General features: G+C 42.6%; 1 protein-coding gene across 2 annotated transcripts; it reads left to right on the top strand.

Annotated features, from left to right (window-relative positions):
- Nucleotides 1-5509: 5509 nt before the first annotated feature.
- Nucleotides 5510-10801, top strand: LOC137280698 (uncharacterized). Of its 2 annotated transcripts, XM_067811912.1 has the most exons (5): nucleotides 5510-5585; nucleotides 7104-7162; nucleotides 7354-8211; nucleotides 8816-8960; nucleotides 9392-10738. In XM_067811912.1, coding segments are annotated over exons 1-5 (2220 nt in total). In that variant the 5' UTR covers nucleotides 5510-5583; the 3' UTR covers nucleotides 10548-10738. The 2 variants fall into 2 exon arrangements, with proteins under 2 accessions (XP_067668013.1, XP_067668014.1); XM_067811913.1 differs by lacking the exon at nucleotides 5510-5585 and having other exon boundaries at nucleotides 7076-7162; nucleotides 9392-10801.
- Nucleotides 10802-15672: the final 4871 nt, after the last annotated feature.

Below are 15672 nucleotides of genomic sequence, written 5' to 3'. Positions count from 1 at the left end.
TTTGTGAAGAAATCCTCAAGAATCTTTCCTTTTGTGTTGGTGTTATTGCTACCCCAAAGCGGATTATGACCATTTAAATCTCCCATGATAATGCAAGGTTTTGGGAGTTGATCATAAAGCATCTGAAGATCAGATTGCTGCTGGTCGGCGACATCGTAGGTTGGTGGCGCGCAGCCGTCGGATAACGGTGTCACGGCTGATGCGTCGATTATGTGTCCCGACAGTATCCCGAGCAGTTTGGCTTGCTGTTAAGAAAGGATCACGCTGGTGTTGCCGTGTCATGAGACGATCTTGCCTAGGGGTCGTGACCCTTGGTCGGCCGCTTCGTTGACGGTCATTGGTTCCCTCCACAACCAGAAATCGTGGCCAGGAATTAGGGTTAACTTCAGGACATTCATCATCTGACGATGAATTTGTGTCTGTTTCTACGTGTCTTCGTTTATTTGTAGAACGAGAACCAGAAACCAAACTGCAACACCAGGGTTACAGGGATGTTATACTCCAGCAATTAGGACATGAAAAGCTATGAAAAAAAAGAATAAATGTCAGGCTGGTTCGGTCCATGACATCATTCCCAAGAACCACAGATTTCCGAGGTCCATATTACCAAATTGGTCCATGAGCCACCGCCTTCTGGCATAGGACTCTAGGCAATGTATTACATCAATATATGTTTGTACATTTCAAATCAAAAGGACCAACACCCAATAAGTCAAGATATATGTGTACATTTCAGCTCAAAAGGACCAATACCCAATAAGTTAAAAGTGCAAAAATAAATTCTATGCACAGGGCTTGGCGTGACCAGCCGATTGATAGAACCGGGCCAGTTCTACCACCCGTCTAGGTGAAGTCAGGGCGAAAGTGGTGTGTTGGGCAATAGGAACATTGGTCCTGCTCCTATTGCCCTCAACCACCAGGATCCCCTCCTCCACCGACACAGGGCCGCAACCCACGGCTAACAGGTTGGTGGACCAAATATCCCCCCGGGTCCACTACGGGGGTGTCGGCGAGCTCTTAGCGCTACCCAGCACCCACCACGAGGAGGTGGCTCGCCACGGGTGCCAGGTCATTACAGATCACAGTGCACTGAAATGGTTAAAAACGTGTAAGGACACACACGGTCGTCTCGCCCGCTGGTCTATACAATTAGTAGGATACCATTACACAGTTACTTACCGGCCAGGCAAACAGATCACTAATGCCGATTCCCTCTCACGTAGGTCATATGAAATTGGTTATCCAGATTCTACGGTAGATGAACAGCTTCCAGACATTTTCAACACAGACATTTTAGACACAGATTCCAACACTTCCAATCAGGAAACTGATGAGATACCAGAAGCACAATCCGAAGTCACTGTGGATACATCCCTAATCAAAACATTGTAGAGATCAGATCCAGAGGTTCTCAAATTTATTTCATACCTACACAATGGTACACTTCCGTCTGAGGACAACGTGGCTAGACGTTTGATTCTAGAAGCACAGGATTATATCCTTGATGACAATGTGTTGTATCATCTCTATTACCCACGCGGTAAGGGTGACAAAACAGAACGTTTGATCAAACAACTAGTAGTGCCAAAATCGCTGCGTGATGACATATTAATAAGCTTACATGATTCATTCTTACTTGTTTATCGGCTTTTTTCCTTGAAAAACCGGACAGTGTCCATAGTTTATGCAATTATAATATCGTTCTTTATGGAGTAAAATCCAATGTCATGGAATTAAATACCGGTAGCGTAGTACTCTCAAACATCACATCTATAGTATTGCATTGTGATCGCAAGATTACTAAGAAGGATCCGTGTAATTTGTGCATTATTGATCTTCCTTGTAAATGTAGTTTGTTTGCAGATCATTTTCACGTACCGCCTCGAATCACACACTGCCATACCGAGTCAGTAGGTGTGGTCAAATTCCCCCACAATTTACCATTATTGAGACATTTCTTTGAAACGGAGAGATTAGAGCCCTTATTTAAAACAGGACTGCCTTATATGGTTCCCGTTTTCAAAATTCCACCTATCCCCATTAACATTCATAACTTCTCAGACTCAGTTGCCGACCGTGCGCTATCTCAATTCTTGAAACAAGCAACTCAACTAGCCAAGCAAGCCGTAAATACCCATAACAGAATTCTTGAAGATAATGACGACTCTTCTGCATCAGCATGGGCTCATGGCCCTAGCATTATCGCATACATATCACTCACTGTCGCCAACCTTGCCCTTTGTTTCACTCTTCTAGAGTTCCTGAAACTCAGATCTATTTTAGTTACTCTAGCGCTCATCTCAGGTCACAGTTCGGCCAAGGCTCAAATGATTAATTTGGAATGGAAACCCCCTACTACGGTGCAACCTACAAGTACGATCCAATCTGCACATATTCTTAACAACTTTGTTAGTTTATGTAACGTCGTTACTATAGACAACGGTCTTCTATTGATTGCCATAACTTTAATTGCAATCTTACTGGTGTTCAAATGCCGAAAACTGGTACATAATTGGAATTAGAACTTACCACAACAAATAATTGTTGCCACATTGCATTGGTGAACTCAGCAGCATGTCCTCCTTAAAGTCACTTACACTGAAGAGGTGCGAAATGTTCGGCTTTCAAAAAGTTACTTTCCCGCTATGATACCGTTTGATTGGCAAATTAGCTTTTCTGATCCTGATGTTGAAATTCTGACTGTTCCAACGCGATACAAAATTTCACTTGTTAAGTATTACAAATTACAGTCTATCTTAGCTGGTGAATACTGTGCTTACCTTCTATTACGTCATGACCGCACGACACAATATATTCATCAATCACGTACCGTTTGTAATGACAACCAAGTCTCAGCTCCACAGTCATCATTCCCGTCATTCCTTAAGGGAATGATCTAACAAAATGTGTTATAACTATGTGCCCACTTGTTGTTTATACGGTTGCTTATCTATTACCCTTATTGCTGTAGTATGCCTGAGACAATTGAGATATTGGCACGATTGTACTTCAGAATGTGTGGAAACGTCTTACCCTTCATGTTTATTTCTGGGAACAGCGGACAGAAAGGAAACGGACAACTGTGTGTGTTTGTGTGTGCATCAAGTGCAGCGTGATGCGCCGATGCTCACCATCTATCTTCTCGTACTAGTTGTCAACGCGGGGTCCCGTTGCCATCGGCTCGTGGTGAATTAGCTGATGATTTCTATGACCCTTACGTTGACGAGGATAAGTGAATACGTTGATGAAAACGAAGACATAGTTTAGTTGTTCACACTTCTTTAGTTGGTTTCACAAGACATGACAAACAAGTATACATGAATGAGGTGTGCGGACTTCCAGCTCAACCCCAGGGCCCTTCCTGCGAGCGGCATAATCCTGCTCGCGGTCGTCCCTACAAAGATAGTCGGAATGCCGGTCTCCACACTCACATCTCACGTCCAGTATAGATGTGAGCATACATATATATATATAGTTTTTAACAACAATAGACAGGCAAAGATTCAACAATGGACAGATAGCGAAACTAATAGCACTTCCTTCTACAGTTGATATGATGACATACACAGCCAAGGGGGATAACCAATAAAGGCCATAAATGTCACATACAGTAATTAATGGAAGTGACAAAGAGGAACAAGGTAGCTGACATAGTAGCTGACATGGCTACATAGTTTTTGGTCTGCAGAAATATTTGGACATGACTGTCCTGAATTAGACACTATAACATAGTTACAGGAGGTGTGATCATATTTAGTTGGGTTTTTTCATATAGATATATACAGTGTTTATTATTTTATGCCTCACTGGAAATTGTGCCTGGACAATTGTGTGTGTTGTGCCGGAACAGTTTTGTGTGCAAACAAACTTTCGTGTGCCCACAGACTGTATTGCGAATACCGTTCGTCACGAAGACGTTACAATGTCTTTTACCAAGGGGCAAATATCGTAGTGATGACTTAGACGTTACAGATATACATGTGTTATAGATGTTATAGATATATGTTATATAGATGTTATAGATATATATAGATATATATATATATGTCGTAGTGATTTTTTAGATATATGAATTATTATGTACTTGGTATAAATATACATGAAACGTAGTGGAAGAAAGTAGGGAACGTAGAATTAAGAACTTAGTGCATGTGTAGACTAGACAGATTATATTACTGTACAATGTATGTCCTTATAAGGAAGGCTGAGCTGCCCTGAGCTCTCCTGACCCCCGGGATGACCGGCTGATGACCCGCGAGGGTAAGCAGCGAGGGATATCCCGGGAGGTCCGAACGAAGTTCGGCAGTTGGGCTCTGGCCATGGAGTAAACACGAAGCTACATGCCACCGTGTTATCGTATATATAGAACAATACGATACATGTCAGGCAGCAGTTGGAATGGTTATTCTCATTCAGATGGCAGTATCGTTAGCTGGACATGTCAGGCAGCAGCTGTAATGGTTGTCCCCTGAGAACAAGGCAGAATGGCTTGCCTGGTGCCACATTCGACGTAACTGGAATTTAAGGTCATGGGAAGGGCCAAGTGGTCGGATTTTCTTTGTTCATGACTGACAAACGATCTTCAGGGTAGTGTCACAGAAACAATGCATAATTATGTCCAATGGAATATCTTTGTGGCACTAATGTTAGGCGGAGACTCATTGATGATATAGGGGTGACTCTCCCATGACTGTAAACTTGACAGTGTGAAGATCAGACAGAATCCGAATGGTCAACGGTACATCACTAAGACAAGTTAACTAGTTAACTAGACTAGTTAAGACAATATTTCGATGACCAGCATCTGCAGACTTGGTCACACTTTATGGAGGGCGATACTTCAACAGAGTGTGGGTGTCCTCAGATATCCGTGCAATCAGTGGAGATATGAACTGACGATCTGACACCTTGAGTCACTGTTGACAAGCTGCCCTTACATATGACAGGGTAGTGCAGCGTCACACAAATATCCTTCCATTTTCAGTCACAGTTTGTGAATGTGTGATTGCTACCGTTAGGGCAGGACATGTTTTCCCTTTCTACGAACACCTGGTGCCATCACTGATTTTCAGTAATCGGTTCATATAATTTTCACAAACATAATATGTTTAAGAAGATATTCAGCCTATTATTTTGCAATGGCGTTCTCAGTTTTGACTACCAGTACATTTTCACGAAGCGCAAAGTTCTCACCATGTTGTAAATAGGGTCAAACGTCCTGATCAAAGTTCAACATGGACCATGAGTCTAAGATGTGGAATGTGATGAGCGTCACCTCAGTGAAAAATGATTCCTGCAATTTCAGATGTGAAACAAAAAGCAAAATGTCAGTGTATCATGAAATAAACATCTGGTCTCACTTATACACATGGCTCTGGGTTTCAGGAAAATGAAACTGAATCTGAAATAGTTTGTAATTGCATTTATGTCGACACTTTTTTAAACACACGTATCTATGTTATTCCCGGTCCCTTTTCATTAGAAGGAAACAGAAACTAAATCAGTGGTCACTAAATAACAGTCGGACATATGTGCCAGGTGCGAAGCTAGGACATACTCCCACATACATCTGTTTGGATACAAATGTAAGTACATGTATGTCTTTTTATTAGTTTCTCAGTAGTTGCAAAGCATTTCCGGTGTTTGATGCGCAGTTCGCCTCGATATTCTTATATTCTTAGACTGCGCTTTATACACACACACACACACACACACACACACACACACACACACACACACACACACACACACACACATACATATATATATATATATATATATATATATATATATATATATATATTATATATATATACTAGTTTTTACTAGTTTTTACACATATTTGCTTACTAGATTGAAATAATTTCTTTTACTGTCCTTCGTCGGCAGGATTTTACAATTTACCATTATTAAATATGCATATAATTACTTGTCGCCACGATATGGCCGATGTGATGATATCTTTTAACTCACTCACTCGCTCATGTATACACTCTTACAGGCTTAGCGTTTGTGAATTTACATTAACCTTGCCATCGACGAGAAATCAGTCAGTCAGTCAGGCGTTGACAGTCGACCTCTATACATCTCAGCCCTGGTTCATGTAGTCGGCAGAAATCTGTCACGTAGGTGACGTAGGAGGATTTGACGGTCTTCTGCGCGTGACGTCACACGTGGACCACCCGACCTTGGGCGATCAGAAGTGGTGCCAGTTTGTTGTAGACGACCTCGCAAGTCATACACAGCACGACGGCTGAAGCCCATTGCTCTTGTGACGTCAATAACTGATATTCCCGACTGTAACATGCCAACGGCACGTTAACGTTGCACATTTGACAATCGTGGCATTTAAAGTGCCGTTAGAACTGTTATTTACAGGTGTGTCTTCTTCAGTTCTTGAGGCCAATGCAAACGCATGTACATCAAGAAAACTTTTGTACGAGTGCATGGATTTGAGTAGGTTCACTAACATTTTTCTAGAGTTGAAAAATACTAATAAGGATCCCACTTCGGATACATAGATAGTATCAGCAGTGAAAAAATGTTCAGTATTTTTAAAAATTACACTTTGCGAAGTTTCTTTTTGGACTTATCATATTTAAATGACATTGAACAATATTTTTACCTCCTTTTCATGTGATGGAGTTGTTTTTTTTATGACAGTCACGAACTATGTGTACATTTGAAATGATGTGAACTACTTTTTGCCGACACACTGTGATACCGACACCCTATATAGATCATTTACAATACCAGTTTGATATATTCACTTAATATAATGAACATGTTTGTATTCTTGTAACCAAATCGAAACATGTTTTCATTTGTTTGCTCGTCCTTTAAACTCAAGGCCTTTGCAGAAATGAAAGCATCACGAATGATCTCCGATTGGCTAGTAATGACTTCATGACATGATTTCAGTCGTCTGTGAAAGTAAAATATAGGTGTTCGGTTTTAAATGTTACCATTGTAAATGTACACAGTCATAGTAGTTTGTATGCACTGTGCAACTGTCAAATGTGACGTTCATGTTATATACACTATATCTCCATCCAAAGTCTCTGTACTTCCTCAGACATGTAACAACCTTGGGATCGTTTCAGGAATATCAAGATCATTACGCAGATAATATGTATGGCACATATAGCAACGTCCACCAAAGGTACAGTCAAATCATTTTTTCTTTCTATCAAAGGAAAATAATTTCATATATATCATAATATAATGGCTCCAGTCCTACATAATACGTATTGTCTCAATTGATGCTTTAGATATATATAAAGATGTTGAGGGTACATGAACAACAGAAGCATATCATAGTGAATAACGGAATGGCCTTTACGATCTTTTCAGCTTCACCGTGTAAGAGTAACCAGCACTGTTCAGACTGTACAGACCACGGCATATGCCGCACAGAGTGTGAGCAGGGATACTTTGATAAATACTGTAGCAGCAGATGCAGCAGGAACTGCCAAAATCACACGTGTAAACCAACAAGTACTGGGATTGGGAGATGCACGAGGGGTTGTATACCGGGCTATCGAGGTGATAACTGTAATCGTCCCTGTACAGAACCCGGAAGTACCTGTAGACGATGTCAAGGCCGATGTGAAGGGGGATACTGCTACCAGGGATCCTCCTGTGTGTCAGGATGCTTTGACTCTTACTACGGCTCGTCCTGCAGGAACTGTTCCAGCACGTGTAAGACTTGCAACAGGAAAACAGGGACGTGTGAAGAATGTCTGCCATCGTATCTGAAATGTGAGGACTTGTGTAAACACTGCTTAGGTCCATGTGAGGCGGAATGTGTAAAGGAATGTCCGTCAAGCCTGAATCAGAGCATCTGTGGAAAAGAGTGCAACGATCTCAGCAAATTCTGCATCAACGGTTGCATTCATGGCTTTTATGGCGCCGAGTGTTCGTCTCAGTGTACTCAGTGTCATGGGACAAGATGCAGTAATACGGGTGCATGTTTAGATGGTTGTAATCCTGGATACTTTGGACCTTACTGCACATCATGCCCCATCAACTGTGCAGGTGGTACTTGCGACTCGCAGAGTGGATCTTGTGTCCATGGATGTATCACAGGATATTATGGCGATAAGTGTGGCCACACCTGCGACACCTGCACCGATGGTGCCTGTGACCAATCTGGAGACTGCCCAGAGATATGCATCTCAGAGCCATGTACTACAGGTGTGATAACTACAGGTGTGTTAATACGTGTATATCTGAACCAGATTGTTAGTTCAGTTCAAAATAGAAACTAGCTCAGGGCGTGACCGAGGTCATATTTTTTTTAACTAATACAAAGTCCAAGTTGGTCGTATTTTTGCGTCCATTACAAGACAGCACGCATTGATTGTCAAAGTGTGTAAGTAATAATATAAATACTGTTTTATACGTATCCAGGCAAGAGATGGCACATGAAGATCTGGGATAGAATAGGTCTTCAGCAACACATGCTTGTCACAAAGGCGACTGTACTTGTCGTTAAGAGGCGACTAGCGAGATCAGGTGGACAGGCTCGTTGGCTTAGTTGACACATGTCTTCGGTTCTCAATTGCCCAGATCGATACTCGTGCTGTTTGTCTCGTAATAGTCTGGTCCAGATTCGATCATTTACAGACCGCCGCCATATAGTTGCTCTATGGCTGAGTGGGGCGTAAAACTAAACTCGCTCAGTCAGACAGGAGATCCGTAACACATTTTCACAGTATAACATAAAACAGCAAATGGTTCACTAAATGGTACTCAAACTTGATAGTGTCACGTGTAAAGTTTACCAATGTCATGAACCTTTTCTCTTTGACAGAGGATGGAATCAACAGCACCAAACCAGAGGAAAAGTCATCAGGATATTTGGTGTACCTTATCATCCCTATACTGATTGTACAAACCGTCATGGTGTCAGTGTGTGTGTGTTACTTCTGTTACCGCAAGAGGATGTCAGCTCGAAGGTGATGAAAATGCAGGACAAATAACAGAAACTCAGACCATTATAACCTTTCATTCATTTTGTTCCTTTGGTGAAAAAAACCCCACTCTTTACCAAAAAATATTTTCTTCCTACGAAAACAACAAAACATTGGAACTGAAATTCTGGTGAAATCACATGAAAATGACTGTTGTATGCCTTGATACAGATTGTAGGTGGCACCTTTCTAAATGTGGTAAAACGTTTCAAACAAAGCTAATCGTCACTGAAGCGAACTCGGATTTGGTAATTTACATAACGTACTTGAGTGTTGTGGCAGGTAAGAATTAAAGTTTCAGAAAACTAATTTGTGCAGTGACCGTTGTGATATTGAGTTCTTATCTTGTTATATGTGGCTTGAGAAACGCTACGTACATGTATGTCATTGACTTGACTCCATAATTTCTTTAACAGAGAAAGTCGAACAAACACCATTCGCCTTGCTACAATATCGTCTCAGGAACCTGACACCCCTGCCGTGGACTACCAGCCGTTGCACAGATACTGTGAGATCAGGGAGGAGGACATAGACACAGTTGAGTCTCTGGCTCCACCTCGTCGACCGACAGATCCAGAAGGAGGCATGGACAGACCTGAGTGTGTGGCTCCAACTCTGAGACCGGCAGATCTTGGAGGAGGTATGGACAGAGTGGAGTGTGTGGCTCCACCTCAAAGACTGGCAGATCCCGGAGGTGGTATGGACAGAGTGGAGTGTGTGGCTCCAACTGTGAGACCGGCAGATCCCGGAGGAGGTATGGACAGAGTGGAGTGTGTGGCTCCAACTGTGAGACCGGCAGATCCCGGAGGAGGTATGGACAGAGTGGAGTGTGTGGCTCCAACTCTGAGACCGGCAGATCTTGGAGGAGGTATAGACAGAGTGGAGTGTGTGGCTCCACCTCAGAGACTGGCAGATCCCGGAGGAGGTATGGACAGAGTGGAGTGTGTGGCTCCAACACTGAGACCGGCAGATCCCGGAGGAGGTATGGACAGAGTGGAGTGTGTGGCTCGATCTCTGAGACCGGCAGATCCCGGAGGAGGTATAGACAGAGTGGAGTGTGTGGCTCCATCTCTGAGACCGGCAGATCCCGGAGGAGGTATGGACAGAGTGGAGTGTGTGGCTCCAACTCTGAGACCGGCAGATCTTGGAGGAGGTATAGACAGAGAGGAGCGTGTGGTTCCACCTCAGAGACTGGCAGATCTTGGAGGAGGTATGGACAGAGTGGAGTGTGTGGCTCCACCTGAGAGACCGGCAGATCCCGGACTAGGCCTGGTCAAACTGAAATGTGTGACTGCACCAAGGAGACGGACAGACCCTGAAGAAGACCCGGACAGACTGGAGTGTGTGGCTCCACCTCAGAGACCAGAAAGCCCTGAAGGCGGCATAGGAAACATGGGTGTCTTGGCTGACATCTTTCAAACAACAGCTGACGCAGATGACAGAGCTGATGCAGCACCTGGCAGTTCCACCAGAGACTCGCACACATACACGAGCCTGATGACGAGCGTCCCTGTTGACAACCAAGCAGACTACATTACACCAACCGAAAGCGAAATTTATGAATATATTTAATTCAGTCCAGCTTAATATGTTCAAACTACCCAGTGTGTTTTCTGAAACTACTCTGAACCATCGGAATATACTTAGTTCTTGTTGATGTAAACAGTTCCCTCTGCCATGGCACATCTTAACTTCAAGTGTTATATTGCAGTTGGGCTCTATATGAATACTATCCCCTAAAATGAAACACAAATGGAAATTTCGACTGCATGTTTATGTTTATTTTTGAAATAAACAGGCTTTATGAGATATAGCGAAATCGCAAACTGGGAGTCTGTGGCACCAGTGCGAGGAAAGTCCGTTTGAGCGTCACGTGGAGACGTGTGCTGGCGCTGAAGTCAATACCTTGTGTGACTAGCGTGGGCATCCAGAACTGCACGGCATCGCCTCTGCATCGAACGAACAAGTATCAGAATCTCGTGTTGCCCAATCGCAGCCCACTCTGTCTGTAGTGCCTGTGCGAGTGAAGTGTCTTGGGCTGAGGGTTATGGCATAGCACCCATCTGTCACAGGTCTTCGATTGGGTGTAAGTCCCGTTATCTTGATGACCAGGGGAGCCCACTGATGTTGTGGTTCTGGAGGAAGTGTCTAGTGTGACGTGCTGTGTGGGACCTGGCTCTCTTGATCAATGATTGGAAGGTGATGTTGGCGTGGGATTGTACTGTTGATCTGTCATGTTGCCTTTGGATCATAACCAAATCACTTCTTCTTCTTCGGCAGATGATCGCTCCTCAGATAATAACGCTGCCTGGCCGAATCTGTCTAACTGGGGAACGCAAGCCCACAAAAAACACAAAATCGCAGTCGCGAGAAGATCTCGCTGTCGTTGCGCATGCGTATGATCAGGAGTTCAAGGCACACGCGCATGTTAGTAGTGGTGTGGTCATGCTTCTTTGTTGCTTTTCATTTCCCAAGTAGCCTTTAACAAATTTACGACATAGCTTTAAAATCCTTTGTAATTTACGAAGTGTAGAGTAGTGATATAAGTCCGCTCCCGTTGTTAGAAATTCCTATGTACTTAATAATCCTCAACATAATTTAACAAACGAAATAGTAAACATGAATGTCTAACATAAGTGAAAACATGAAAGTGTCCGTCCTGAAAAAAAATTATTAACGTCAGTCAGTGATAAACAACTGGTTAAAGCCGCATCAATTCGCAGCTATTCGCGGCTACACTGTCAGTTATAGAAATAATCAGAGACCATGAGTCTGTCTGTCACAATCAGAATTATATATTTAGAGACAAAACGTTAGTCTAGGCTAGTAGTGTTTAGCAGTCTCCTAAAATGAGAGCATCTGTTGTTTACTCGACACCATATTCTCTACTTTAGGCCATAAAATACTATTTAATACATATAGATTTTCTCCCGCTCCCAAATGACTACAAAACATTGTGGCTCACACTAGTCCTTTCTCTCCTTGTTCCAAGAAATAAAAAAAATATATTTGTGTTGCTAATATTTGTGTAACCGACAGACATCGATCAGCCTTTCACACCCATCAATGAAACTATCTGATCCTCAACTGTAACATGCATTACACGTGAATTGTGTATTCTGTGACACTACACGCCGAAACTGAAAATCATGCTGATAAATAAGGGTATTTTACGGATGGTGCCTTTTGTTGTGATGTTTCAAGACATAAACACCATAGGACTGATAAACAGAGCAAAACCTCATGTAAACTGAATCACGTTTTAAGTCATTTCTCCATGAAATTGCAATCGTCATTAGGCGTTTCTTTTTGGGAGAGTATATTTTCCACTTACATGTATCTTGTATACGTCCATGTGAAAAGCTCTACACCTATACTACAGTATGAAGGCGGAACGAGCAGTTCAGTTGTACCTTAGTCAGGTCGACAGATTCAAAGCATGAATCCTAGCCAAAAGATCGAGTATCCATGCAACAACGAAACATAGGGTCCACCTGTGTATGGATACACAACCACATTCCCGTGACTACCAGTAATACCCGTGTTCGTCCACCTGGACAAGACGCGTCGGAAAACAGAGGTAAATTGTCTCCTGACACATTTTTATCTGGTCTGACTACAAGGCACAAAATTACACGTGAATTTGTGTAGAGGATTCAGAACTTTGATGCTCATTAAGTCCACACATACATTGTAAAATCCTGTCAACAAGAATCCAGTAAAACTAACTAAAATATCACAGACAAGAATGTAAAAGTAGTGATTGGATCTACAACAATTTATTTATGGAGGACAGTACAATATAAAAATGGGCTATAGGTTGCCAACAGCGGAAAGGTAGATCACAATACTAAGGACCAGGGGGATTTATTTGGCAGGCTATGTAACATCAAATACTAGAGAGATAGACAATCAATATTCATGCACACAATCTCAATTTTGCCTTCATACACTTTCGTTTATATTTGTTTTCAGTATTGAAGTGAAGAGGTGTACCAAACTGCTGTTTGATTTTTTCCTATCATGGAAGGAACTGTGCCTGAGGCTCCACAACTGATCTTAAGTGCAAGGGACTACACTTAAACGTCCACCAGTAAGTCGTGCAGCGGCACCGGTCAGATCGGCAAATCCATCTTATTACCTTTTCCGACTAGCACAAGTTGAACAGAATGTCTCTATGAGTGATATCTCAGACCCCTAATTGATGTCTGCTAAATGTGTACTGAGTCAAAAAAGAAATTTCACATTCTTTCTCCAAGGAACTATAAAAGAACAAGAGATGGTAAGATGGTTAAATTTGTATTATTTCATTGCTGAAATCGGTGTGATATACTCGATACACTAACAGTGCCACAAGCATAAAAATTCGATATTTCTGATTTCAAAATTGTGCAAGACCGTCCCGCGCATTCAACATTGTCAAACACCGTCTCCTCATCAAATTCCTGATACTTGTGAACACGTGCTTGGGGATTCTGTGCCATTGCTCTTGCAAGACAACGCCAAGTTCCTACAAATTCTGAGGTTGTCTCCTAAGAATACGAAGCCTTCTCCCAAGTACATCCCGAACGTGCTCATCGATTAAGGTCAAGGGAACTCGATAGTCTGTCCATGACGTTGATTCCAGCGTTTTGAAGGAAATTTCATGTCAACATCGCGATATGTGACCGAGCATTATCAGGCTGGAACTGTAAACCTGAGCCATGAGCCGCCATGAAAGGAGGTGAGCACATGGTTGCAGTAAGCAGCAGTTGTGAGGTTTCCACCGATGACCTGAAGTCGGGAACGGCTGTTCCCACAGAAAGCACCCCAAACCTCGCAACTTCCGTCCCCAAATCTGTCGAATTCCTGTACACAACATTGGGCATACCGTTCACGACTTCGTCTGCAGACTATGTGCTTGCCGTCGGCGAATCTGAGGGAAAACCTGGATTCATCGCTAAAGACGACTCGATTCCAGTCTCTTTGTGTCCATAGGAGGTCACGTTGGGCCCACAGCAGACGTTGACATTGATGAAACGGGGTAAATATTGGCCCAGGATATGGACGTCGAGAATGGAGATTGGCAGCCCGCAACCGCTTTCGAATTTCGATCTCTATACATCTCAGCCCTGGTTCGTGTAGTCGCTAGAAATCTGTCATCTTGGGGATTTGACGGTTTTCTGCTCGTGACGTCAGACGAGGACGACTCGACCTTAGGCAATCAGACCTGGTGCCAGTCTGTTGTAGACGACCTCGCAATTGTCGTAACTGGGATTTGGGTGTTAGTAAACCCTCTTACCAGTTACCTGTTACGATGACCGTTCTACCTTATTGGGGGTGCTGCCAGCTCTGGTGGCATACTCGCTTGGTCTGTCCGGGGGGCTACATCTAGGAATAAGTGTTCTGACGACCGGGATTCCTAACTAACACAAATCATTCATGTACTGGCACTGTGGTATACAATGAATAACTCAACACAAGTTTCTATACTCACATTGGTTTACTCGATCCCTCTCTTCATAACAATTGGTCTTGGCCTGGACAGGGTAGGGCAAGCTCTCGGGATGTGAACGTTCTGCTGTCTCTTCAACCCGCACCGCACCTTGCACCTTTATGGTGCTGCGGTATCTTTTTAAGGTGTTCGAGCCTGCTCCACCCTTATCACATGACCCTCTACAATCTCTCTGATTCGTTAGAAGTTACATCATTCCCTGGCCTCATGTCGTACCTCGTGATTGGAAATCTCCCTTAATTCTAATCAGTGACTCAGCTTTAATTGCTACTTGACGAATCTATTCTGTTCTGTTGTTTGACATTTATTCCCTTTTTCCATCCCTTAATATATTACCCAATAGTAATAGCATTGGTGCTATGCCGAACTAACCGCAAATCTCAATGATAGATGTATAAATCGTTTCTTGTATATGAATGCAATTTTCACCTTATAACACAATCTTCGAGCTTGCAACATGCCCACGGCACGTTCACTTTGCACATTTGACAATCGTGGCATTTAAAGTACCGTTAGAACTGTGGTTTAAAGGTATTTTCGAATTCTTGAGGCCAATGGAAACATGTGTAAATGAAAAAAAAACTTCCATGCGAAGATCAGGTGATCGAATGCGCGTGCAAAACCTGATATGGCACTAGCGTTATTTGCAGGACGAATGGATAGGTTTGAGTGGGTTTTGCTAACGTTTTTCTAGATACGAAAGATGTGGATCCCATTTCGGATACATGGATGAATCATGAGAGAAAAATTATTAATTATTTTTAAAAATACATTTAGTGAAGTTTTTTTTCGGAGTCAATATAGTTGCTTGTTCACAGCAGTTCTGGGACATGGAAAGCTTAGATTACCAATTTGTCACTGAATATATTTTACACACACGAAAAAAACAATAGTAATAACATATGATGAAAATGAGCCTAGAGATGTTCTTCATTTTCAGAAGCCGTGGAAATCTAGACTTGCTACATTCTATAGACGTGCATGGGTTTTCTTTTGTATAGTAGCTTCAAGGTCTGTATGACAGACTATGGGAAAGCTGCGGAACAATATTTTCATGGCCTTAAACAAGTCACAAAATTCTGTTTAAAAAAACACTTTCCCACATCCAGCTCATTTCTCATAAATGTCTTCAATTGCAAGTCTCCCTACTCCCTGCATTGAACATGTGCGTGAATGGTAATGAACAGGCTCATGGCAAACAAG

Source organism: Haliotis asinina, chromosome 4 (genome assembly GCF_037392515.1).
Source record: "Haliotis asinina isolate JCU_RB_2024 chromosome 4, JCU_Hal_asi_v2, whole genome shotgun sequence".
In the NCBI taxonomy this organism is placed as follows: Eukaryota; Metazoa; Mollusca; class Gastropoda; order Lepetellida; family Haliotidae; genus Haliotis; species Haliotis asinina.
This window is presented reverse-complemented; position numbering and strand designations above follow the sequence as displayed.

Bases quoted from the DNA above. Each gene is read 5' to 3' on its own strand.
- LOC137280698 (XM_067811912.1), top strand. The intron at 8,212-8,815 runs GTGTGTTAATAC...TCTCTTTGACAG, and splicing joins TACAGGTGTGATAACTACAG to AGGATGGAATCAACAGCACC. The intron at 8,961-9,391 runs GTGATGAAAATG...TTTCTTTAACAG, and splicing joins AAGAGGATGTCAGCTCGAAG to AGAAAGTCGAACAAACACCA.